Source organism: Neopelma chrysocephalum, unplaced genomic scaffold, assembly GCF_003984885.1.
Source record: "Neopelma chrysocephalum unplaced genomic scaffold, ASM398488v2 Primary Assembly neopelma1_24, whole genome shotgun sequence".
Taxonomy (NCBI): domain Eukaryota; kingdom Metazoa; phylum Chordata; class Aves; order Passeriformes; family Pipridae; genus Neopelma; species Neopelma chrysocephalum.
The window spans coordinates 7,835,830-7,862,466 of NW_020897693.1; the positions used below are offsets into that span (position 1 = coordinate 7,835,830).

The following is a 26,637-nucleotide window of genomic DNA, read 5'->3' on the forward strand; positions in this document are numbered from 1 at the left end:
CAACAAGGCCAAAGAGCCTCGGATATGTCCATAATGCAATATCCACTCTCTTCCCTTCAGGTCTGTGCCTCAGACACAGCTAGAGGTGCTGGAGAGGCTCTGGGGGCAGTTTCATGGCACAGAGCTGCCTTCAGCTGCCTGCACAATTGAATTCCTGCTCATCACCAATATCAGCCAAAACACTAAAGCCCAGTAGATTACTCCTCTAATCTTTGCACTGAAATCTGGCAGAGGAGCTAAGCACATTGTCAAAGCAAAGTGGGATTTGGCTTCAGCACAGGTTGTTACCAAACACCCAGAGCGGCTTTCTGAGCCTGAAGCTGCTGTTTATTAAATCATATCCACCCTCTCCATACCGGGGTGCTCAGGAGGGCCCTGCCAGCACGGTAGAGTTTGTTTCTTGTTAACAGAAATTCCTGTCATCCTTCCACAGGGCTGCACAGATCCTCATGGAGAAAACCAAATACTGCCGCTAGACAGGCTGCTTTCCCCAGTCCTGCCAGGGGACCGAAGAGCAGCCCCACATCCACTGCGACAGGCTGTTCCTGCTGCCGGGCAGGATCACCGAGCCGAAGCTGCCCTCCTCCGGATGCGAGGAAAACAACCACTCCATGGGAAAGCCAAATACCAAATCGTTTTCCAGGTGCAGGTGCCTGACTTTCCCATAATTACGGGCAACGTTCACTTTTCTCAGAGTTATGCCGCAGGTACAAAGTTTAAGGTCCAGAAGGTTTCAAAGTAAGTGGGGAGTCTGGAAGCCTCCTGTTGTCTGACACACCAAGCCCCAAAAGCCAGACTGCATTCAAGCAAATGTCTCTGTCTAATGAAATGAAACAGGAGATTTTCTCCTACTGCCAGTTTTTCTATAAACCAGTGACTGATGCACACACGGGAAAGTGAAACCCCATAAATTTTTTCTAGATAACAGTGCTTCAATGTTGATGTTTAAATAATGCATACAATCAAAGCTGAGCACTGACGTAACCTTTACTTTCACACAGTTAACACACAGAAGGGATACAATCACTGTATTTGATTGAAAATAATACCTACTAAAACCAGCACTCAACCAGCAACATCTATAAAAACTTTTAAATGCTGATTAGTTAATATTATTCATGTCTCCAATTTTCATTTTATGCAACCATGTAGCAACTACAAAACAAATCCTCCTAGCCAGCCTTGTGTCACTTGGCCAACACAGAACAGGCACCAACCCCAACGGAATTAAGGAAAATCTTTTCAGGTTTTCAAGCAAGAGGAAGAAAATCCCTGAGATTCTGCAACGATTAATGTGGCCGAACACTGCCAAGGTACAGCAGCAAAGAGTTTTCAGGGCTGCTCCCTAAGGCAGCAAGGTTAAAGTGTTTTAGTCAATTAACCTATGCAAAGATTCGAGACACAAAATAGCATCAGTGCAGCATCTGAACACGTGTGGATGCACAATGGGGTCCAGAGAGCAACACATCATAACCCAGTGTGCCCTATGCAAAACATCCAGGAGATGTATCACCATACACAGTCTGCAGTGCTTATGGTAATAGGATGAGGATGAGAGTGATTTTTACCCTCCATTTTGTGGGGTAGAGTTATTTCCATGCCAACCTGAATCTGAAAAAGCAAGTGTCTATAATAAAAACAAGTAGAGAAAAACAAATCCTTGAAAGTTCACAAGAGATTTCCCCCCCCACCAGAGAAATGCTGGGGAATCTTCCAGGAAGTTTACAGCCACATGCACTTCCCTGCCTGCAGAGTTCTTCAACACACTACACCTTTTGAGCTTCCTTTACTATGAATGAATAGAGAGTGCTAAATTCAGTAAAACCACACATTTCATTCCCATGGCAGAATACAAGAGAGGGTGGCAGCCTGCTGTGATGTGCCAGCCTATGGAAAGCAAACAGAGAGGTGGCAGGCGTGTGCTTCATCTTGCTGTGACAGGGCTAGAGCTGCTCAGGATTTTCCCCCACTGTCCCAAGCTTGCCTTTCCCTTTCCTAAGGTCTTGCTCTACGCTGAGCATCCCCCAAGAACACTAATTTCTCCACGAGTTTCACACTGCTCCTAATTTCCATTTCTCAGTTGCACAACATCATTTCTTAAAAGCAGACTATGCCATGTGTGCTGCTTTTCAGCACACTCAGCTCCAAAGGGAAGACAATCAGGAGAAAGACAGAATCCACTTCTCAATTCAGCTTGTTTTTAAATCAATTTAAGTACACAGAATAGACAGAAAGTGATATTTTCAACAAGATCTCCTTGAAAACAGTGGGAGTATTCTTTGTAGCGGTATGGAAAGCAAAATTTAGAGTTCTGATATGATCCTCTACTGCCACCAGGAGTAAGATATCACAAAAGCTGGGGGCAAGCTAAATATGCCTTAGCAGCTCCCTCTCAGTGGTTGCAACAAAATCAATACCAAAAAAGTGGGCCACTCACCCAAATTTGGTGGAGAGAACACCTCCCAGGGCAGAGCCAGCGATGATGCCTATTCCAAAGCAAAGACCCAGCTTCCCCAAGGCATCAGCACGTTGGGAAGGAGTAGTCACATCTGTAATAACCTTCTGAGCACCTGCAGGGGAGAAAAAAATTCCAGTCTCTTGAAAGAAGCTTGTCATAGGGTCTGAGCAGGTGCTCGAGCAGTTCCCATGGTTTTATTGCTGAGCCATTGAGAGCCTTTTTTATTTTTTTCCAATTAAAACTTTGGTAGGCTGGTTTCTGTCCAGAGGCAGTTTCCCCAGCTCACAAGTTTTGGACTCTGGATGGAAGAGAGCCTCCAAATAAGCATTGGCCCTCCCCTCTGGGATCCCCACATTCCATCAGTTTTGAACACAACAGCCCGATCAGCAGAGATTGTCAGATACATTGGGACACTCCATCAATGATCTTAAAGTCCTTTTCCAACCCAAATGATTCCATGATTTGTAATCATACAGACCTTCAGGCCACAAAAACAGTGCCTGCCACAAAATGGTCCTTTCAACCCCAGGGCAAATGTTCATGCACAGTGCTGAGTTGAATGGGTCCAGCCCATCAGTCATGGGAAACAAAAACATTCAAACCACTCAAACAAACCACTTCACAAGTGGCAAGAAGCAGCTTAAGCCCATTTCAACTTCAGTCCTCTTGCACGAGTTACATGAACTTCTAGTACCTGAAGTTTGTTTTTTACTAGAAAAATGTAGGAAATGTGAACTGAAGCAGAACTTCTTGGTGGGTATAGGAGGGTGTTTCTGTAATAATGTTATTTTTTACCAACATGCTCATTTTTCCAGGAGAAAGTGAAAGCTCTACTAGTGAAGGGACTAGCTAGCTCTACTGGCAAAGGGACTCGAGCACAGGTTGAGGCTGAGGGAGCTGGGGTTGTTTAGCCTGAAGAAGAGGAGGCTCAGAGAAGACCTCATCGCTCTCTACAACTCTCTGAAAGGAGGTTGTAGCCAGGTGGGAGTTGGTCTCCCAGGCAACTATCAGTAAGACAAGAGGGCGTGGTCTTAAGCTCTGTCAGGGGAGGTTTAGGTTGGATATTAGAAAGAAATTCTTTACAGAGAGGGTAATCAGGCATTGGAATGGGCTGCCCAGGGAAGTGGTGGATTCTCCATCCCTGGAGGTTTTTAAGATAAGAGTGGATGTGGCACATAGTGCCATGGTCTAGTAACCATGGTGGTAGTGGACCAAGGGTTGGATTTGATGATCTCAGAGGTCCCTTCCAACCCAGTTGATTCTATAATTCTATGAAAAAATCCTGGCTCCAAGAAGGCAGCTGAGAAGTCTGGGATAGCACTGCCATCAGCAAGTGACTTTCTCCCATGTCTGGGTGGTCAACCCCAAACAATTTGCTCAAGATTATACAAGAGGATGGAACTACGGGCTACTAAGTGCTGCTTGCCATAACTAATACACCTGCTGCCTCATGTTCTCACCATTTCATCCCTGAGGACCATTAAATGTTCCTCCTGCCCTCCTTCATGCTGTTGAACCTGTTGAGTTCAATAAGCAAGAGGGGAAGCAGGCAATAAAAGCAATTTGGAAAGCCACTTAGCCCTCACTGACCTTACCTGGTATCCCATGCATGAACACTCCTGGCAGCCTGGAGAGGAAGAGGAGGGGGATGCTGGTGGAGAGGGACATAAGCAGGAAGAAGACACTTCCAGATGCACTGGAGAGAATTAAGGCTGCTCGGGCACCAAATTGGTCTGCAAACCTGGTACAGAAATCAGTTTTCTATTTAGAGTTTAAAAAAAAACAAAAAAACTTCACAATAGTAAATCAGTTTGGCTTCTATTTGAGGGAAAACACAAAACACACAAACAAACAACCCCCCCAAATACAAACAAACAAAACCCTCAAAATACAAACAAACAAAAAAATCCAGCCAGATCAGGTTTTTGACCCGACTCCAACTCTTTGCAGTAATTCAGCTCCAACTAAGCTGGGAAAAGTCTGAGAGTACCACAGAAAGGGTTCTGAGCAACTGGGGACTATGATGACCATAAAATAGGCCTTATATAGTGTTTTTTTGCTGCAATTTCTCCTTCATTTTATTGAAGTTGCATATTTACAGTTAGCAGAGGAACATTACCTTGCATAGCAACTAGTTGTGCTTACACCAAGAGGAACAACCTCCCAAAAAATGCCAAGACTAGTCTACAAGCAATGCTAAGCATAATTAATTAAAAGGCTTTCTGTTGAGGAAGAGCTACAGGTCAAAACTTAATTGTTTACAGGAAAGCCAGGAAAGTTTACATTTGCTGTTTGTAACCTAAAGACCACCATTTTCTATATCATCCAGGGTTGGTGTGGGTTTTTTTGTTTTGTTATTTAAGAGTAAATTCAATGCTTTATCTTCTTGTGGCTGGCTAGGAGCACCAAGAAGGAAGAACACAGAAAACTGACCTAAACAACATTTTTCTCTCTCTTATTCCCCTTCTTCCTTTTTTTTTTTAATCTACCTTTATACTGGGGTAAAAACAGCTTCATATCTAGGAAAATCCATTTTATCTCAAACCTACATTGCAAATTTTAGCTTCAGTCTGGCAATAGACATCTTCAGTCCCAGACAGATTCTGCTTTGCCATTTTATTTCCTTTCAGCAGCTCTTCTGGATATTAGTGAATGACATGCACAGAGGAAACCCAGATTTCATATGGCACCAGATCCAGAAAGAAATATTATTCCAGATATGTATAGTAACAGAAAAAGCATTTAAAAATGGGCCCTTTGCACCATCTCCATTCTCAGGAACGTATTTTCTTCCAACAGCAGTACTGTAGTACTGTAGGATCAAATGTTATTGTTATTTATTTTAAAATGTGTCCAAGGGCTTTTAGAGATCAGATCCTCAAAGTGCCACACACCATGTATTAGAGGATCCTGTAGTGCTCACAACTACATGAACCAGAAAGTAAATCCCATGCAGGAAAACTGAGGCACACACCAGCTCCCTATCTATTTATTACTTTGTTAATCAGTAGCAGGACCAAGAAGAAAAGTTAGATTTTCTCAGTCTCATTTTAGCTTTTTTTATCTCTGGATTACACGCCTCTTTCATTTTTTTCCTGGTCTTTGGGAATGCATTCTCCCACCACTGTAATTTTGGGGCTATTTGCGTTTTGTTAGGATGAGAAAAGTGTATCCCATGCGGTGAAGAGGCAGAAACCCTGAGTCTTTTCCACTCTTATTTTGACAGATGAGTTTATAGATGTTTTTAAAAGATCCATGCAAGTCTAACTTTGTATTCAACATGAATGCAGACACAGTGAGATTCAGTTGCAGAAATGACATGACCCTCAATTATTTTCACTGACAGCTCTACTTAACTACTCTTTTTTTGGTTTCCCAGTCACAAGACACTTCTAAGGTTACACATGGCTATAAAACATTTGCAGGGTTAAGCTGTTAGGACCTGGACTCTGAGGACTCTGATAGTTTAAGCTGTTTCCAGTATATTGTTACACTTAAATGTGCATCATTAAAATGTACCTAAGTTAATATAAAGCCTGCTTCTATGTTGCACCATTTCTAATTATAGCATTTATTTCTCCCTTGCTTGTTATGAAATCTTCAAACGTTTCAATAGGACCACAAACCAGAACGAAATTATTTTTATGAAAATATAAAAATGTCTGACCTCTTCAGCTATGCAAGGGGTCATGAGAATCATTCTCACTTACCTTCCGAAAATGTAACCTCCCACGAGCTGGAGGACACCAAAGATTGTCTGGAGGTAGCCAAACCCCACTGAATCCAAACCTAGGCTCTTTGCCAAGTACTGAAAAAGAAAAAATCCCAACAGGTCAGGGGAAAAGAAGCATACTATATTTATGAATAAAGAGCTTAATGTGTGTGTGAGTACCATACCTCCAAAAAAAGCACTTTCTTCAGTTCCCCATACCTACCTACAGATGAAATCTTCATTGAGGCAGACACAGGCTGCTTAATAAAGACCAAAGGTCTTTGTCCCACATTCTGAAGATCGGGGGAGGTGATCAAAACCTACAATTTTGCACTAGGTGACAAATCTGTATCACCATTTACCTTTGTGGTCCAAAAGAACAGAACATAATCAGCAACTGCTGAGGAGGATGAGGGAAATTTTAATTGCCTTCCTGCCTCCAGATCCTGCACCTGCAGCAGTCCAAGCACCCTCCAGGAGATGACTGCAGTGAGGTCTTGGAGCTGTTGTTTAACCAAGCAAGCTGGAATCAATGGAAGTACAACAGGGGAAAAATATTGCCTTTATTTGTAATCTAGATGATGCACCCACAACCTGAACTTGCAAAGAATAACAGAGGCATACCTTGAAAAGCCACAATACTTCAGGTGTGGATTTTTGTTGGTTTTTGTTTTATTTTTATTTAAACACTGTATATTCAAGGGACAACTATTTCTTATTCACATTTTTGGTTTGTGCCATCTGCTAAGATTTGTTTAAAACTCTGAGCCAAGTTCAGCTCTCAGAAGGTGTGGAGATGCCCCAGTTCTGGCCACTTCCCAAATACATGGTCTTCACCCAGGTCCCCAGATCCCCTACAACTGATCAGTGATTGACTACACCAATCTCCCATACATAAACTGCCTCTCGGGTCTACTGACTCAGGGCACCATGGACTGATTTAGCTCCAGAAGAAGGGAGCAGTTTGCCTCTGGAGGCACAAAACTAACAGAGAGATCTCTGAGAAGGCACGGGCTCTCCAGAGACAGGGGTGGACAGGCATATCATAGATCCAGGAGCTCACAAGAGCAGGAAAGCTGAAACAGTAGAACAGCAGAAACAGACCTGGGGGTGCTGGTTGACAGCTGGCTGAATATGAGCCAGCAGTGTGCCCAGGTGGCCAAGAAGGCCAATGACATCCTGGCCTATATTAGAAATACCATGACCATCAGGACCAGGGCAGTGATCATCCTGCTGTACTCAACACTGCTGAGGCCACACATCAAATTCTGTGTCCCATTTTGGGCCCCTCATGACAAGAAAGACATTGAGGTGCTGGAGCAGGTCCAGAGATGGGCAACAAAGCTGGTGAAGAGTCTGGAGCAAAAGTCTTACAAAGAGCAGCTGAAGGAGCTGAGGTTGTTTAGCCTGAAGAAAAGGAGGCTCAGGGGAGACCTTATCACTCTCTACAGCTACCTGAAAGAAGGTTGTAGTCAGCTAGGGTCAGTCTAGCTGTCAGGTCTCACAAATAACAAAAAATAGGACAAGAGCAAATGGCCTCAAGTTGTGCCAGGGAAGGCTTAGATGGGGTACTGGGAAAAGTTTCTGTCCTGGTTGTCAAGCATGAGACTGCCCAGGGAATTGGTGGAACCACCATCCCTGAGGGTATTAGATAAGTAGATGTGGCACTTCAGGGACATGGTTTGGTGATGGACTTGGCAGTGTTAGGTTTATGATTGGACTCAATGATCTTAAGGGTCATTTTCAACCTAAAGTACTCTCTGATTCTATAAAAACAGATAGAAGGGTCCAGTAAGTGAGAAGCAATGAGTTCCACTCAGAGTTGGTTTATTACGCAATCAGAAAAACCCACCTCTGATCTGAAACCTCTGATTTCTGCTACCTGCTGTTTGGGTCACTCTCACACTGCAAGCAAGCAGATACAAACTACATCAGCTTTACCCTGAGCCATCAAACGAGGCTCTAGGTGCTACTGCAATACAATTAATAAACAAGCTTTTATTGCCCAGGCACACCCTGAACACAGTCACAGCTTGCTTGCTAGGTAGGAATACCAAGTATTCCCTTCAGTATCAGGAACACCTTTCCCCTTTCCTGCTAGAAATTCTCTTTTGACTTTGCTGGAAAACTACATAGCCTGGCATTGAAGGAAATGTGTGCTGTGAACCAAGAGAACACATACTCACAGGCATGATTCCAAACTGCATGAAGAGAAAGGTCAGGTCTAGAGCTGCAATCAGGTAGGCAACAAGGATCACTTGTCCCCTCTTAACCTCTCCCGAGTGGCCACTCTCCCCCAGGGTCTCATTCCTCATTCCTGAGGCTTCTTCCTCACCTTCAGAGATGGCTTTTGCATTCATCGTGCTCGTGGAACGACTTGTTGCAGGACAGGCTGAAAAATGACACGAAGGCACTTTCTAGGAGAGAACGTGAAGCCTAGATAAGGTGCAGAAGCTGAGTGTAGAGTTCAAAGCTTACAGTGTGAAAGGTCCTGAGTCAGCATGCCACGGATTTATTGTTTCATTTTTTTTTCTCTTCCCTTCACTTACTTGCCAGGCAGGATCAAAGGTAACCACACACCAAACCACAGATTTGGTTCTTTAGCCTTGTCCCAGGTGGGCTCACTGCTTCAAGTGCCATCACAATGAAGACCAGCTTGAGTGTCTCAGCAAAAGTGAAAATGAACGTTGCCCTAAACAAGACCACGTGACAACCTCTTCAACTCTTTAACTGTTTCACTTCCTTCATTTTTACTGCCTCTGGTGGCTCAGAAGAGATGACTTTTAATTCTTCATGAAAGGCATTTTGATATTGGTTTTGGAGGCTGCAAGTGAAGCTTGCAGCAGAACAGCTATTTCCAAGTCCTTGTGCTTCTTGCAGTCAGTTTATACAGACCCTGGAACACATATAGGTCTTGCATGCAGTTAAAGCCACTCTCATCAACACCTCTAGCTGAGCCATTTCCCCTCCTCTATCAGGTGCTGCAAATTTATAGAAAATCTGAGCTAGCAAATATTCACATGTGACTCCACTCAGACTACAGATTACCAGCCAATGCCAAAAACATAAAAAAATAAAGCATTAAATCTACAGAAACCATGAGGGTGACTGCAAACTGGAGAATCAAATAAATAAGACCCCTTTGTTCTTTGGAGGTTTTGTTGTTTGCTTGCTTGTTTACTTGGGGTTTTATTTGTTTGTCTGCTTGCTTGTTTGCTTGAGGGTTTATTTGTTTGTTTTCTTACTTGTTGAATCCTGGAAGTCTGGTTGAGCATTATCTTTATTTTAAAGAGAAAAAGAAAGCAGAGATCCCAGCGCTCTTTGTAGAATTACAGGACTTATGGAAGGAAGGGAACTGGAGATCTCATCCACCCTGTGGCTTCAACACATCAGTTCAGCTGTGGCTTTTTCTAGGCAATCTTTGACAAACTCAAAGAAAAGAGAATTGCCCACTCCCTGGGTATCTGGGAAAGACATTTTTCCTAATGTCCAATCTGAATTTCCCAAGCTGTGGCTTGTGCCTGTTGTCCCTCATGGTATCTACTGCCAGTACCAGCAGGAGTCCAGATGCATTATCTCTGGACCTGCCCTTCGACTAGTCAAAGATGACTGTTAGATCATCCCAGCCTCCTCTTTGCCAGGCTGAACAAGCCAACTTCCTTCCACCTCCTTCAATATTAGGTACTCTAGAACCCTGAACTTCTTGGTAGCTCTCCCTTGGGTCCAATCCAGTCTGTCTACACATCTCTTGAACTGGGAGTCCCAAAACTGGGTCAGCCTCACCAGCACCAAGCAAAGGGGAAGGACATCTTCTCTGAACATCCTCGTTATGCTCCTCCTCAAAAGCCCCACTGCATGGTTTGCCTTATCCCTGAGGAAAGTGCACCCTTGGCTCACACAGCATTGCTGTCATCCATGGTCCTCACACTGTGGGTGCTACACGTCCACTTGGGCCCCAGCCAGCTTTGATGCAAGTCGATATTCTGCCCCAGGCTTGGGGCAAACTGTTGCCACTTTCATCTTGTTGAAAACCTTGACGTTTTGGTTGATCCAGCTCTGACATTTCATGCAGACCTTCCAGCCTGAGGCTCCATTGCTGACTGTGTCAGCCAGTCCCTCTAACACAGAAACACCTCCTTTCAGAAACAGAGGCTTGACTCACCATGAAGGCTGACACAGACACATCAATACAGAGACATGCACAAGTGTTTGCTGGCTTGGATCTGGAATGGTTGACAGGGCTTTAGTTTTCCAACCAAGTCTAGGGAGAGTGAACTGTAAGATCTCTGAGCACACCCTTTTATTCAACATATCATCACCAAGCCCTGTGATTTGCTGAAGGTTGCCAGGCTCTACTTCCTGAGGAAGGAGGGGGAAGACCAAAGGTTAAGTCTTTCACCGGGTGTGGATACCATATCACTGGAGACTGCACAGAAACAACCTTACACAAACTCAGACAGAGCATGAGTAAAAAAGCACCTTTAAAGAACGACTTACCTACAGCAATACTAGCACTCAGATCCAACTCAGATCCTGGACCCAAGGATGTGTAGTTGTTAGTGAAGAAGGAAGATTACCCAGCATGTATCCCGGTTTAGCAAAGGATCAGTGCTTGACATTTGGTTCATCTCAGTGAAACAATGGGTTTGCCTGCACTTTGAATGTCCTTCAGCACAGTACCAACATCATCACTCCCTCATTTGCACTGGATAGGCACAATGTACAAATTAGCAGCATTGAATAGAAGAGTAAAATTAATGACAGAACTCTGTTTATGGAGGTTTTGAGACAATCAAAAAGGAAAGTCATGCAAATGCAATGTAAAACACTGCATACAGGAAACCTTGCTGACTTGGACTTGAAAAGCATCAATATTTTGACTGGTGAATTTGTCTCAGCAGCAACTGAAAACAGATCCCAGCAAGGCAACCAAGGGAAGCAATGACTTGCAGATGCAGCCACTCTTCACCAGATATGAGCCTCGTCCTGCCAGGGCATGCAGTGCAGACAGTTAACCAGCCACATGCTCTCACTTGGATTTAGCTTCTTTTTACTGGCATTGACAAGGGAAGTGGACTAAAAAACCCCAGAGTTTCATTTCCAGTCTTTGAGGCAAAAGACATTGTTCTAAAAAATAGAAAACTAAACTTGGTGCCTGGTGTGGAGGTGTCCATGGAGAATAAGCTATGATCATCAGGCTTGGTTCCTGTACATCTCTGGATGCCGCTTAGTGGCTCAGTGCCCAAGCCCGCTCCTTAACATCCCAGATCAGGCTGCAAGTAAGAAAGTGCCCTGGGTCCAGCTCAATGATCCTCTTCTTGCAGTAGTCTATTTGGGCAGGATCATTTACATCCCCATCCCTGCATTTTGGCACAGGCAGGACAAAGGCAAGAGGGTGGGAGTGTTAAGCCACCTTTACAAGCCATGAGCCAAGTCATGCAGATGCTGCCCTGGCCCCAAGGATTCAGGGATGCAGCTGTATTCTCCAAACTTGGCCAAGATGTTGGCAACCTCAAATCATCTTAGTATCCTCTCACAAGGTCTTCTGCACAGGAACTTGGACTTTCCTGACTTTCAGCACCCGATTTTTGAAACCTTGCCCCATGAATCAGTCAATCTAAAGGCTAAATGTGGCAGCAGGAGCACTGATGGAAATACAGCCAGTGTGATCGACGCAAGGCAGATCCTCCTCCTCCCCTGCGTGAGAAGTCTGACTGAAAATGTCTGCAGGAGCAGACAGTATGATGGAGATTAACTCTGTTCCCAGCTACATTCTGCTGAACATCACGTTTGCAGCCATCCAGCACGGGACCAGTTCATTTATACCTGCAGTGATAATGCACCATTAATGACAGATGGCATAAGCTGGCACTGCATTTTTATCTAAAGACTCCTTCTGGCTCAATTATAGACTACACCACAGGCAGCACTTGGTTACTGACAAGCCATCTTTGAAAAAGAAAAATAATTTTAAAACTGGGGAGGAACAGGTTATGAGGAGGAAATTAATTTACTTGGGTAGGATAAATAAACTTTAAATGGACAGATATTTCAGGGAGACTAAGGTGAAAGCAAGCAAGGAGACAAATGTCTTGTGATAAAATTGCAGATTAGGCCATTAGCTATGCATTAAGCCTTGATACTTATTCTCAACATTTTTTGAGCATTTATAGTTGCCTTCCCTGGCGTATCTTTTCTGAGGCCTATTTATCTGGTGATCTCTGAAAAAAAAAAAAGAGTGGGAAACCTGAGAACATCTTTAAAAATTTTCATAAAGGTTTATTGTTTATGTTACTTGGGCAGAAATCTTTTCTTAAATTACTGGAAATGGGAAGCAAGGCCAGCACATGCATGGGGAGGGGGAAATCCACCCACATCAATACCAGAAGTTGAAAATGTTGGTTCAAAAAGGATAAACTGTGGGGAAATAAATCTTGAATCCTTTTCCAAACTTGTATTTTAAGACAGAGGAAGCTTAACATGATCTGGAGGAACATGAGGTACCCTGGGTAGGATTCTGCTGTCTACAGAGGGTCAAAACAAGCCTTAGAGCCTCAAAAGAGCCTTGAAGAGGGATGGAAGTGCAGATGTACTGCCGAGCAATGAAGGGCACCTCTCAGGCCTCAAATCCTCTATGAATGTGAGCTAACAGGTCTCTTCAGCTAAGCAAAAATCAGTGGGATGACCCAAATCCTGCTTCAATGTAGATCAGTCACAAACCCTTGCCCTTGTGGGTATACATCCATACCCATGGCAAGCACGAGAGCTGGCTGGGAATGCCAGGGAGGGAATTGCTGCCTCTTGCATTCAGCAAAACTCCTTGCAAAGAGAAACTGCATTTCCATGGGCTGTGTGCTGGGGGTGCCAGGAGGGACATGAGATGAATAGTTATGAGCATACTACTTCTCTCTGCACAAGAAGCAGCAAAGATAACCCTTCCTCTCTTCAAAAGAACATCACGAGGCCACCACATGAAAAACAGTGAGGCATGCAGATATTCAGACAAGGAGGGACATAAAAACCCTTTACGGAGACACAGTCCTCAGGGAGCTATTGTCCTAGGGATGTTTCTTAAACTCTGTAATATGAGAAAGGAAATGGAAGAAATATCTTGAAGTGATTCCTCAATAGTGGGAATGCTGAATTGCTATAATGAGGGAAACTACTCAACACCAGCCCTGGTCATTGGGAGCCATCAAACTGCAGGATCTGGCCTGATCCTTCTCTTCCCCCAACCCTAAGACTAAGGGAACAGGCCTCATTTGTATTCTGGTGAAAGATTTATACAGTTAAGCAAATAAGAGCATAAATGGCCCAGTATTGCCAAAATTATATCCCATGTTTGTTGACTGATTTATTCCTTTGTCTAATTGTGTTCATGAAAAAGCAGCCCACTAATGAATGGAAAAAGACTCCGCATGGCCAGCAAAAAAAAAAAAAAAAAAAAAAAAAAAAAAAAGCCATGTTTAGTTTACAAAATAGCACAGTCTTCAGGGATTTTCATAAAAACTGCAGAGACAGTCCAAATTGACAATGAAATCAGATTCGTTATGGCTGCTAAACCCTTTTGGCTTCTTCTATGTGTATATTAAATTGCAAAAAAGCAATTATTTATAATTTGTTTTTATAAAAATGCTGGTGTGCTTATGCTGTTTGGCAAATTATTTTGTGAAATGGAAAAGGCTATTGTTCATTCTCTTGGTAAAGTCTTTGTTACTTAGCGTATTAAACTGCAAATCACATTTTATCTGAAAGGTCCCTTCCAACCCAAACCACTCCATGATTCTATGAAATATGGCTGGTTATTATTAAATTTTTAATGGTGAAACCCCAAAGCTCCAACTAATATCACAGCCCCATTTGGTGCTCTGTAAACACAAAAAGAGGTTGAGACTCAGATGAATGAAAAGTATTAAATCCTCCTTGTCTTGCAGATGGGACCCTAACAGACAGAGGCGTTTAATGGCTTCCCTGAAAACACAGAGGAAGTCTGTGGAAGAAGCTGGAGTCAGATTCAATCATCCTTTGGACACCAGTTCTGTTGCTTAACCACAGGGCAATTTCTTCTTTCTAATATTCTGGAAAGATTAAAATAAAAGAGAACATTTCTGAATGCTGGAATTTGACAACAAAACATGCAAATGGGGCAGAGACTGTGTCAATTGTAAAAGAGTTTTGGAAAAATCCCGTGGCCCGAATTCATGAGAGTTACACCAAGAATAACATGACCAAATAGGAAGAAAAATCTCAGTTCTTTGTACCCATCCAGTCTTACCGGCTCCAGCAGGACCTCACCAGGGCAGGAGCCTCACATGCATGCTCACACTGAGTGGTGCCTTGCTTAGGATTATTTCAGCTCAGCCAGAGTACTCACCTCTGAAATTATCCCCCAGCTGCTGCCATTGCTGTGGCCCACCTCTACCCAGAATCTCTCCTGAGCAAACAGAAACCCTTCAGGTTTCAATGAGCTGGTGCCATGCAGTGGAGAAGGGCTGCTGGGCTGCCCAGAGAGCAGCCACCGACCTCCTTCAAGCGAAGACATCAGAAGACAGCAAATGCCACCAGCCTCTAGTCTGCTATGCTACAACACCGAAGAATCAGCAAGCAAAAAATGACTCCTTCCTTAGTGAAAGTCCAGGTCTGCTGTGTGACCTGTCTCCTGGGCAAGGGGTGGTCTCCCCCAGACTTGACATTCTTCTTCCTAGTGCTCAAGCCACACTTGTTTTAAGCAAGTGTGACCTATCCATCTCTATAGGAAACTGTGATTAAAGGACTGGTTATACCATCAGCTGCTGAGCAGGGTCCAGGCAAAACTCCACACACTAATAAATGATGGTGACAGCCCAGAAGCAATGGATGCCTCTGCTGCCTCTGTGGTTGTGTCTTAAGCTTCCTGGCGTGCTGGCATGACCGACCTTTAGACAACTCACTGCTGGATAATGGATGAAGCCCTCGGCTCCAAGATACACACAGTGCATTGGAGAACCAAGGTTTACAGCCAAAGAATATGCTAGAAGTGACAAATCTGGATACACACAGAAATAGAACCTCATACTTAGCCTGCAATATGCAATATTTCATTCAGCTGGTATTATACAGCCACCTTCTGGAATTGCAGCAATGTCTGGAATGCAAAAGCTGTTTATCGTTTAAATAACATTTAGGCCATTATAATTTATATGAGAATTGTAACTGATTGGGGCTGTATGGAGCTTCTTGTTGTGGTTTGCTGTAGGAATGCTGCAGATTTCCTCTGCACACATTACATTCTGCACACAATGGGAGTCCCAGACATTTTCAACTAGTCTGAAGCCTTCTGCCTTTACCAAAACATTTTCCTGTGTCAGAATCAAACAATTGCCTGATTTATAAATCTCGAGCATTCAGAAGACCACCAGCAACACAATGTAACAAGAATCTCTCTGTCATTCAACCTTCCAACAAAGCTATACACAGCACAAACAAAACAGGGATATGTATCCAGCATTTCTGCTAATGCATGTTCCTGTATAGAGCAATTAGAAAAAGGCAAAGCATGTGTCTGTAAAACCTTGCACATCCCAAATACGGCTTCCCCACACAGAGAAGGGTCTGTGCTACAGGCTCAGAAAAATCCTTACCGGCTCGGGGCCAGAGGAGACATGTCCCCTCCCAGACTTGCTCCATTCAGCTGGCTAGTTTCACCACGTGGACTTGGGACCTGCAAGGAACCAACATGGCATGTGGAGAAAAGGGAACAGCTGACCCCATGCCCATCTGGCTCCATCCACTGTATGGGTTGGGGATGAACCTGTGTTGCAGGTATTTGCCGCCTGTGAGTGGAAGAGGTGGGACAACGGTATCCAGAGTCATGCAGGGCTGGATTTATCAGCAGCTCAAAAGTGGAGGAATGTGCAAACATGGCTAGACAACCCTTGATCGATTTTGGCTCTAAATGCCTTACAAAGCCTCTTCCAAGGTCGTTATTTTTCTCCCTCTAAGCAAACACCTCATTTCAGGCAAAGGCTTGAATTGGCTGTGTAAAGTCAGAGCTAACCCTGCAGTTCAGACTGTTGCAAGTTGGAGCAGAGCATGCACTCCTGCCTGTCAATCAAATCACCAAGGAAAAACAAAGCTTTTAAAGATCTAGAAGACACCAGCCCTTGGAGGTATCTGCTCTAACAGCTAGGCCTCCATCCCCTGCACTAGCAGTAAAGGCTGTAGCAAGGTCTACTTTTAGATTATTACAGTCTGGATTTTAGTCAGAAATACAAGAGCAATGACAGCCTTACGACTGCTGTTTTTTTGTTCAAACCATCAGAAGGCTTTGGAGACCCTTCACTGTTTCCTCCTGGCCTTCCAATCCAACCTTTGGTTGGATTCACCTGAGATAAAAAGAAATTGAACCTCCTTTGCTGGAGGTGTAAATTCCTCATGGACTCCTTAGCACTGAGGTTGTAGGGGTGACTCACTAATGGTTCTTGAGTGGGATATGAGGAACCTTCACAGTGGTTTGGGGAAAATTTTCAAAATAATTCAGTAAAACCAATGTTGGAGAATGAATACAACTCTAGCATGAACACATAGATAGAAGTGGAAAAGCTTAGAACCCTACTCTATCATACAAGTAAGTCCCTCTTGAAATATACCTGAAACTTTGCTGTTAAGAGGCCAGAACCTGCACAGTACTATTTGCTTCTCTTCTTTCCAGTTCAACATCCATAGACATGGCCTTTCTTCAGAGCAAAGGATGAGGATGCATTTCCAACATGTTGCAGGTATGTCTGACACACACAAGAAAACCCCAAACCTGTTCAGTTATGTCTTTAAAGTTCATCTTTATGTCTTGAAAGTTCATTGTTCACAATAATTCTTGAGAATTATTTTGAAACAACAAGAGGAGCTATGAATTAAATTTGTCTCTCTTTGTAAAGAATCAGAGCAAACTTTGCACACTGTTACAATCCCATCCTGGCATTAGGACATAAGTGGCACACAGAGGTTTTCCCAAGAGAAAATCCGTAAGAGCTATTTATTTTTAAGAAATATTTCAAAATAATTTTTAAAGCTTGTCTTCAAGATGATTACACGCCCACAACCCAGAAATCAAGCAAGTCCTACAAATTTTTAGATTAGCTCTGCAAAGCTGCCCCAGGGAGGGTGCTAGGAAGAAATTCCCCAGCTTTCTACATTGGCTGAGTCCTGGAGGCCCCTGTTAAAACTGACACCAATCTACTTAGCAGCTCTGCCCAGACTCTCTCCTCACTACCTTCAAATAAAAAAAAAAAACAACAATAAGGATTTATTCCTTGTATTTATTGCCCAGCACAGCCAGGGGAGTGGTGGATTATATTCCTCCTGAGACTCATCAATCAAATAATTTACCAAATTCAGTCACCTGTGTGCAGGTGAAGCAACAACCACCACGAATCCCATTGGAGGTGCCCTCAGAAGCCGCAGGACTGCAGCGAGGCCCAGGACCTCTCTGGGAATGCCAGGACAGGTCAGAGGAAAATCTTGCTTAATGGTTCTGGTGGCTGAAAAGACTCAAGATTAAATTTGCAGCCTGGTGGTTAAAAAAAAAAAAAAAAAGCCATTCTCCCATCTGCAAAGCAAGTGCATTTGATCTAGAAAGCAATAAGTCTCCATAAACATACCACCTCCAGATGTATTTCTTTCCTTCCAGAGTAAACTCACAACCACTTGGCCACTCTCAGCTTAAATGATTTCACCTGCTTTATATTTTCTCTTTGAATGTCAGTGATGACCAGCTGACTCATTTTTACTTTGAGAAGTGCAAGACCTGGATTACTTGGCTTAGGACTGAAACCCTGGCCCCAATTCACCAGGAATTTTGTCTCTGATTTCCATGCTACCAGGATTTAATCTTCAGGTCTTTCATCCAGCTCCTCTTCTGCTTTTTCTGTTAGGAAAACATGAGTTTCGGACTAATTCAGTCTTGACTATGTTTGAGAATGTGTCTCATGGCTCACACTAGAATTCGTCATTTTGATATGTCTTCATGTGTGACTGCGTGCTCACTGGGGGCCAGTGAGATATCTGTTATCTCACACAGCATTAGAGTGTGTCTTTAATTGCACCTTTATGGAATTAAAGTGTAATTGATAGTCAGGTACAAATTAATCTCTTTGTGCCTGATCCTTCTGTTCTCAGTCCAAAATTCATCCTACGTGAAACTGAGGGTCAGGCACCTGGGAGCTCCTTGCCCTGCAAACTTGTTTTAGCAATAGCTCCTGCAAGAAGTTTCAGAGCAACTGGTAGGGGTAAATTTTAAGGCTACAGAATAATGTGATGATTTTTCAACCTGGTCATAGCATAGGAAAAAATATCACTTTCTCCTGGTCTCCACCATCTACCAAAGGCCATTACAATCACATGTAATCAGCAACATTTCTGATCACAGCCCAAGGTAACAGGTCCTTCCAGCCTCCGTCCAAAACTTGAGAACTAGTTCATTAAGAAAAAGCTATATCAGTGAATGCACTGTAAACCATTAGAAAGCCTTCAAGTCAGTGTTACCTGTGATCTTCCACCTTCTCTGCTGTGCTAGGTTATGTGGCATTTAGTTTCTCTTTCCATCTATGGGATACTGAAGGCTAGTGGGATTTGTGCTGACTGCTGTTGCGGATGGCACGTACAAATCCTAAAATGCTGCACCATATATAACATAGGCTGAGCTCCCAGCAATGAGTCACAGCACTAATTGTTCTGCATTATATAAATGTGTTCACAGCATGCTGCTGGATCCAGATACAATTAACTCCTCACTCCGTAGGAATACATACCATATTGGGGGCAGGGCAGCCGTATTATAATTAAACTGCTGTAAAATGAATGTGATGGACCCCCTCCAACAAAGCTCATTGAACCACACCCTTTGCAGGTTCACCACTGGGTGATGCTTGGTCCACATTCAAAGCCTGCAGCAAAATAATTGGTATGATTCTAGCAGGAATATCATAAAGTTATTGCTTTTCAAGATTAAGAGCAAATAAAATTGTAGTGCTGTGACTTCAGAAAGTTACTACACTAAAAGCAAATTTAAAGCTGTAGGCAAGAAGATAAATTAATTAAAGAATAAAAACAAGAAGCCAGGGGGTGGGGAGGGAGGAAAAATTATCTCATCATGCTGCGTCATCGCGTGATATCTCAACACCCCATCGCAGGGAACGCAGGGAGCAAGCCTGAGGGAGAGGCAAATAAAAAGAGGGAATCCAGCTCAGGGAGAAAGAGAAGGAACAGCCAGATCCCACATCGTATTACTTTGCCACCCTCTCATAGGGAGGGAACCAACCACAGAAAAAATGTAAAGGATACAAAACTCCTGGGGTTCCCTGAGCCATGCCAGCCCCGCACGAAGCCAGACATGTGTCTCGTGGTCCATGTCCTCTACAGCTGCATCTGCTCCTCCTGGACTGCAAGGGTTTGAGTTGCCATTGAGCTGAGCCACTATCTGTCATATTTGAGAAGTTGTGGCAGTCTGGTGATGTTCCCAGTGACTGGAAAAGTGGAAACAAAATGCCTGCTTTTAAAAAGGAGAAAAAGGAAGACCCATGGAACCACATATCGGTCAATCTCACCTCTCTGCCCAGAAAGATTATGGAGTGGATCCTCCTAGAAACTACACTAAGGCACATAGAAAATAAGGAGATGATTAGTGACAGCCAGCACGACTTCACTGGGGCAAACTGGGCCTGACAAATTTGGTGGCCACCTACAACAGGGTTACAGTGTTGGTGGATGAGGGAAGAGCGACTGACTCATCTACCTGGACTTGTCCAAAGGATTTGCCACTGTCCTGCATGACATCCTTGTCTCTAAAATGGAGAGACATGGATTTGATGGGTGGACCACCAGGTGGATAAGGAATTGGCTGGATCTTTGCAGTCGAAGAATTGTGGTCAACATCTCAATGTCCAGGTGGAGATCAGTGATAAGTGGTGTCCCTCAGATGGCTGTATTGGGACCACTATTATTTAACAACTTTGTCAGCGACGTGGACAGTGGGATCGAGTGCACCCTCAGTGAGTTTGCCAATGACACCAAGCTGTGCAGTGTAATCAATGCGTTGGAGGGAAGTGATGTCCTCTAGAGGGACCTTGACAGGCTTGAGAGGTGGGCCTGTGTGAACCTCATAAAATTCAACAAGGCCAACTGGGAGGTCCTGCACATGTGTCAGGGCAATTCCAAGCACAAACTCAGACTGGGTGGAGAAAGGATTGAGAGCAGCCCTGAGGAGAAGGTCTTGGGGGTGTTGGTAGATGAGGAGCTCAACATGACCAGACAATGTGTGTTCGCAGCCCAGAAAGCCAACAGCATCCTGGGCTGCATCAAAAGCAGTGTGGCCAGGTCAAGGGACGTGATTCCATCCCCCTACTCTGCTTTTCTGAGACCCCACCTGGAGTGCTGCATCCAGCTCTGGGCCCCCCATCACAGGAAGGATGTGGACCTGTTGGAGTGGGCCACGGAGACGATCAGAAGGCTGGAGCACTTCTCCTGCGAAAACAAGCTGAGACAGTTGGGGCTGTTCAGCCTAAAGAAGAGAAGGCTCCAGGGCAACCATAGAGCAACCTTCCAGTACCTAAAAGGGACCTAAAGGAAAGATGGGGTGGGACTTTTTATCTGGGAGTGTAGTGACAGAATGAGGGATAATAGTTTTAAACCAAAAGATTTAGAATAGATATTAGGAAGAAATTCTTTACTGTGAGAGTGTTGATATACTGGCACAGGTGGCCCAGAGAAGCTGTGGATGCCTGATCCCTGTAAGTGTCCAAGACCAGGTTGGATGGGGCTCTGAGCAACCTGGTCTAGTGGGGGGTGTCCCTGTCCATGGCAGGGGGGTTGGAACGAGATGATCTTCAAGGTCCTTTCCAATGCAAGCCATTCTATTATTCTGTGACAGCCAAATTACACCTTAACCCTAATTTTTCACAGAATAAAGTGAATCTATTCTTCTATTAATAAATCTTGCCAAAGAATCATACGGACTCGGAGCAACTTGAAAAATTTCTTAAGATAGTGATGATACCTACGATGTAGGGTTGCAAACGGGTGGGAAAGGGGAATCGCGGTGGAAACGGCCCCGCCGTGGGGCGGTGGCGGGGCGAGGCCGCGCTGCCCTGGGGCGAGAGGGGGAGCGGGGCGAGCGCCCGGCTCTCCGGGCCGGCGGACATTAGAGGGCACCATTGCCCCGCGCATCGGGACATCCCGGGGCAGCTCCGGGACAGGGGCTGGGCACGCCGCGCTCGCCGGTGCGGGCAGCCGGGCGGAGCGGGCAGAGCTGCCGCGGGGCGGGGGTACACGGCGGGCCCCAGCTCCGCGGCCTGACCTCCTGGCGGGGAGACGACCTACAGAACGGGGAGAGGGAAGGTGGGGGGACACGACCGGAGCGCAAACACTTCTCGCCGGGATCAGTTTTCCGCCAGCTCGGTGCCTGCGCCCGGACTGGGGCGATTAAAATTTGGATTCATTTACTTTTCCTTCGAACTGTTTTTTTAAGGTCTTAATCGTCAGGATTCTTTAGACACCCTTCACTTCTTGAGTGTGTGTCGCTTTCGCAGTCAGATTTAAAGAATCTTCTAGTGTTTTGGAGAGTTATTTCTTATCTCTAGATTTTGTTCCCTGTCGGTGAACAAGATCCCTGGGATCCTTCTGAAGATGCCCCTGATGCACTTACCGCTGCTCTCTGGCTTGCCTTTGGACCACTCATGTCCCCTCGGCAACAGTCCGGGCCATGAGCGACCTCCTTCAGGACTCATGCTAGACTACCACTATTAAAAACCCTGTTTACTTAAGAAACATGAAACCAAAAATAAAACCTATGTAATGGCCCCTTCACCACCACCACCCCCTACCAAAAGTAGAAATAACCTATGAAAAGCTACTCCAAAAATAATATTACCATGGATCATGATGAAGGGCAAGGGGAATTCAAAAGAAGCAAAATGCAAACCTCTCGTTTAATGCAAAGAGTGGCAATGAACAGGACCTGTGAGCATAGAGCATAACTTTGACAGAAATTATACCAACAGAAAAGCAAGGAATATAAATAAATGGAGTATTTAACTGCTGCTCAAATATGACTACACAGTCAGCAAAAAAAGAGCCACCCTCCATGGGTATGTACTGTGAGCTCAAAATGCTCTTTGGTACCTGCCATTCCCAGCCTGCTTTTCAAGTTAACAGCACAGCATTGGTAAGGCTCCCCACACCGCACTTCACAGAGAGCATCCTGCAAACAAGTCAGGCTTCCAATCTATATGAAGGGCCAGATGGTGAGTGGACTTCATCTAGTAAAACAACATGATGGAAAGAGCAAAAAAAAAGAGTGTGAAGAGAGAATGCGATGGCCCCTGGTGCACTGGCAAGTCCATCAATAGATTAGTCTAAATTCACTGCTACCTTTGTGCTGCCCTAATGATGCGCAGCAGCTGGACAGCAAAGCTGGCTATTCTTTTAACAACCAAGAACAGAAAGAATAAGAAAAAAAATAATTAAAGGAAATTAAATTAAATGAAGCATTTTTCTGAGAAGCTAGCCTTTGCATATTTTTGAGAACACAACAGAAAGCAATTCAAATTGAATTAAAGCTGCCAGAATCTTTTCAGAATTCTGTTCAAATTACCTTTTCCCATTTTAATCCCTAAACTAGTGGGGGTTTGCCCAGCTATCTAATAATTTGACATTTTAGGACCTTGTCAAGAAATGGAAAATTCTGAGTGTACACCAACTTGAATTTTGAAGTGTCACTTTGATGGTAGAAAAGTCTTGATGAGGAGTTTGAGTAGTCTGCTCTAACTTGGACTTTAATTGCAATCAGTTTATTTAAGCAGGATTTCAAAGTACCACGCAAAATTGCCACTGGTGTAAATGCAAAATTGCAAATTGCTTATGATCACATGTACAGTAAAAGAGAAGTGCAAGGGCGATAAAGTACTGATGTTTATTGGCCTGTGCCTCTGCTAAACCAATTATGGGATATATAACGTGTTCTGAAATGAAGCAATCACATGTGGATCACGCAACATTTGAACAATCTCAAACACTGCTGAGTGTAGATGGTAACAGAGTATTAAAGGAAATGAGAAGAGAGCAAAGCACAAACCTTCAAGCCTCGGGGGCCCAACAATAGGTCTGCTTCTCTGGTAGCATGCTGAGGACAATTCCTGCAGGAAAAGTTCACTCCAGACTTGCCGAAAGACAGAGGAGTGCTCCTCCATGGCACCATGTCATGGGGAGTATTTGCCTCTATATACAAGTATCTCACCTAAGCTTTCTCTTCTGAATAAGTTAACCTGGAGCTGTGCAACAGCCAGCCCCATCAGAATGACAGTGCCAAGGCACTCTTTTGCTACCTCCATAACTTCTTATCAAATTTCCTTGGTTACTCCTTGCTCAGTTTACAGTGCAAGGACCTCTCTTCCCCTATCTGCCAAGCCATCAGACTCAGCCCTGGCTCTGACAGTCAACCTGGACTCTTTCCAAACAGGAATAATCAAATGCAATAAACCTCCTGCAATTACATTCCCTTTGCAATGATGCACAAGCCATAAAGGAGTTAGCTTTCCCTCCCCTCACCCCTTCAAAACAGAGCAGCCAGAAGGAATACACACTAGCTAAAGTCATTATTTTTTCTGACATAAGCAGATATGACTTGGATATTTTGAGCAAAAATGTTTCATTCTTCTGGGGCATTGTTCTAACCATAGCGGTAATTACTCTGCTCAGTGTTCTGGAGCAGGAATTTCTAAAGAAGTTAATAGGCTTGGTGGCAGGAGCTCTTGGGTAAGACTTTGTGGCTCATGTTAGGCAAACTGCTGGTTTAGAGGATCATAACCTACCCCTCCGGCCTTAGAATTCACAGATTCACTAAATTAAAAACATCTCTCTGTGCATACAGTATTTCCTCCTCAAATGGGCTGGATGCTCTCTATCTCCACACAGAAAAGAAACACAGACACTGCTAGAACTGGCAATTGTGAGCTGAAAGTGCTCAGGACGATCACCATCAGCTTAAAACAAAACAAAAAAAAAACCAGTCAAAGTACAGTGGTGCACTGACAGTGAGGAAGCCAAACTAAAAAACAGAGCTGGTAACCTCAGACCCAAGCTGCTTTACCTCCCAGGTGAGCTGGAAGGTGAAGTGGCCTCAAACACGAGGCAACCTCCAAATGTTCAAACCCTCGTTCCTAACGTCCCTCAAGCACTGCGTAAATATTGGCTAACCTCCAAAAAGGGTTTGGAAGGACAACGATGTGGATTTTGCAGAGGGCACGCCCACATCTTGCAAATAGCAGGGGATCTTGCTCGCTCAGCTTTCATTGCAGGAATGTATAAAACCGAGGAGGCAGAACACAGGAAAGGCGGACGCTGGCCTCTCCCGGCACGAGGAGGGAAGGACGGCAGCAGGTTCGTGAGGACTCTTCACAAAGAGCCCCTGTCTGCAGCGACCTGGCCATTGCCTTTTGGCTCACGTCTTGAATAGAGGGCACTTTTTCAGCAGGTTTCTTAGGGAACTCAAAGTATTTTCTCTGCATAGCATATTTATTTCTAAAACCACTCTAACTTACATCCCAAGAGATGTGTCTGATGGCTGCTGGGACAAGTCCCAGCTGAACACTGTGCCATGTTCACCATGTTCCCCAACCACCCCAGCTTGGTGTGAGACCCATCGCTTCTCTCCTAGCTAAACCCTTGCCAAACTGATGCTCATCTCTTGCTTTCTAAGATGATGTGCTCTTAGCGATGAGGAACTAGGGGAGCCTTTCTTATGGCTTGCTCCCTAAATGATATCCTTTGGGCCAAGAGAGATCCACATGGCAATCTTCAAGGGCCATTTTGGGAAGGAAAGGACAGTGTGGTAACATTCACCTAAAATAGCCACATGGGTAGGTTGTGGCCCAGCTCACATGGGAAACCACGAACGTCTGTTGAGATCATCACATCTGAACAGGTATCCTTACAAAAAAAACCAAAAAGCCTTCACATTTCCTAAGTACCTGTGCTACCACTATTAGTGAAATGAAAGTGGTCTGTCTGTACCACTGGTTAGCAAAGTCTTCTGCCAGGTGTGACTCTATGCCTGCCCAGGAAACAAGTAGGGATCTGCAAACTGAAGACATTTGTTGCATCTTCTTCTCTCGGCCACAAAGCTACAGACCTCTTCCCCTGAGCAGCACACCTGTCCCCACAAATATCAGAAGATGATTTCAGGAGATCAAACCTGCTGTGACATCTCATTGTTCATCAGCCAGATAGACCCTTCCTGTGCAATGAGCAAGGCTCCAACATTCTCTCCATTCTCTCTGCCAGCAGGAGCCAACCCTGGGTCCATGGGTCCAATACCACGGGCACTGCTGGGATCTCCTGGCACGGCCAAACTTTGGGAACACCACAGAAGGTGCAGTACCTGGGACATGGTGGAAGCTGCCCCGGCTGATCCAAGCTCCTCACCAGCATGGCAAGGTCAGGAGCGAGTGTTCTTGGCAGTGCTGGAGGGCTGTCACAGACTGTCAAAGACGTGGGCTGAATGTGGAAACACCACAGAGGAAAATGACTTATTTTGGTGCAGCTGGGAAGTGCTTTCCATGGGTGCAAAGACTAATACCCCTCTTCTTCAAGTTGACACCTGCCTGCGGTCACCATTGTCCTAAGGGGCCTAAAGCTGCAACCCCTCCAGCCCTGCAGTAAGGCAGCACCTGGGCGCTCCCTGCAGAGCCAGTACATCCTAGGAATTCATACTAGTTTTATTCCCTCAAGGGAATAAAACCATCCAAGTTGTCTTTGCTCAAAGGTTTGAATATCCCAAAAGCAAGAGCCATAGGAACATGAGGAGCTAGGGTGTCCCAGTACACACAATACGATAAAGATCCTGTTGTTTCCCCTTGTTGTTTGCAGATGAAAAACTCACTGTGGTTAAGACCCTCTGAGATGTGCATCAACATTATGATGATGTTCTGGGCCCAATTTTAGCACAGTGTCAATTATGCTCCCCCTCCTTTTCCTTTCATATTCCTCCATCCCAAAACAACAAAAGGCAATGATTGCAGTGACCTCCAGAAAATGTAAAGCACAAGCCAGCTGATCTCTGGCAACACAATAGCGAGATTAGTTCATCTGCAGTGAACAAACACGTATTATGTGGGTTTTAAAGTTAGGAGAGGAAAATGCTGTGGTTTTCATGTATTTCTATTCACCAAGGCTGCAAGTTATTACTTCCATGCAGCTGAGAAGCCCTATTTTTAAAAATAGCCTTCAGCTTGTTTTGAAATCTGCAAGCATCTCGCTTTGTTTTGCAGCAGCGTAATAAAAAAAACCGAGCCAGAAACGATCCCGTTTTCCACCACAAGCATCACCTCCCCCGCCCCAAACCCCCGCGCTCCACGGATGCTGAAAAAACTCCTCGGGGAAGGGGGGGATAGAAGGCAAACAAACAACGACAACATAATAAAAATAATAATAAAAACAC

The 26,637-nt window shown here is 44.5% G+C and overlaps 1 protein-coding gene across 2 annotated transcripts in view; it reads right to left on the bottom strand.

Annotated features, from left to right (window-relative positions):
* SLC22A18 (solute carrier family 22 member 18) overlaps positions 1-8,862 on the bottom strand; it is a 64,602-nt gene extending 55,740 nt beyond the window's left edge. For both annotated transcript variants that reach the window (XM_027701980.1, XM_027701974.1), the window contains exons 1-4: positions 8,357-8,862; positions 6,169-6,266; positions 4,054-4,199; positions 2,438-2,570 (exon numbers count right to left, since the gene is read on the bottom strand). In XM_027701980.1, coding sequence (XP_027557781.1) covers positions 2,438-2,570; positions 4,054-4,199; positions 6,169-6,266; positions 8,357-8,530 — 551 coding nt within the window. In that variant the 5' untranslated portion in view covers positions 8,531-8,862. The remainder of the gene's footprint in view (positions 1-2,437; positions 2,571-4,053; positions 4,200-6,168; positions 6,267-8,356) is intronic.
* Positions 8,863-26,637: the final 17,775 nt, after the last annotated feature.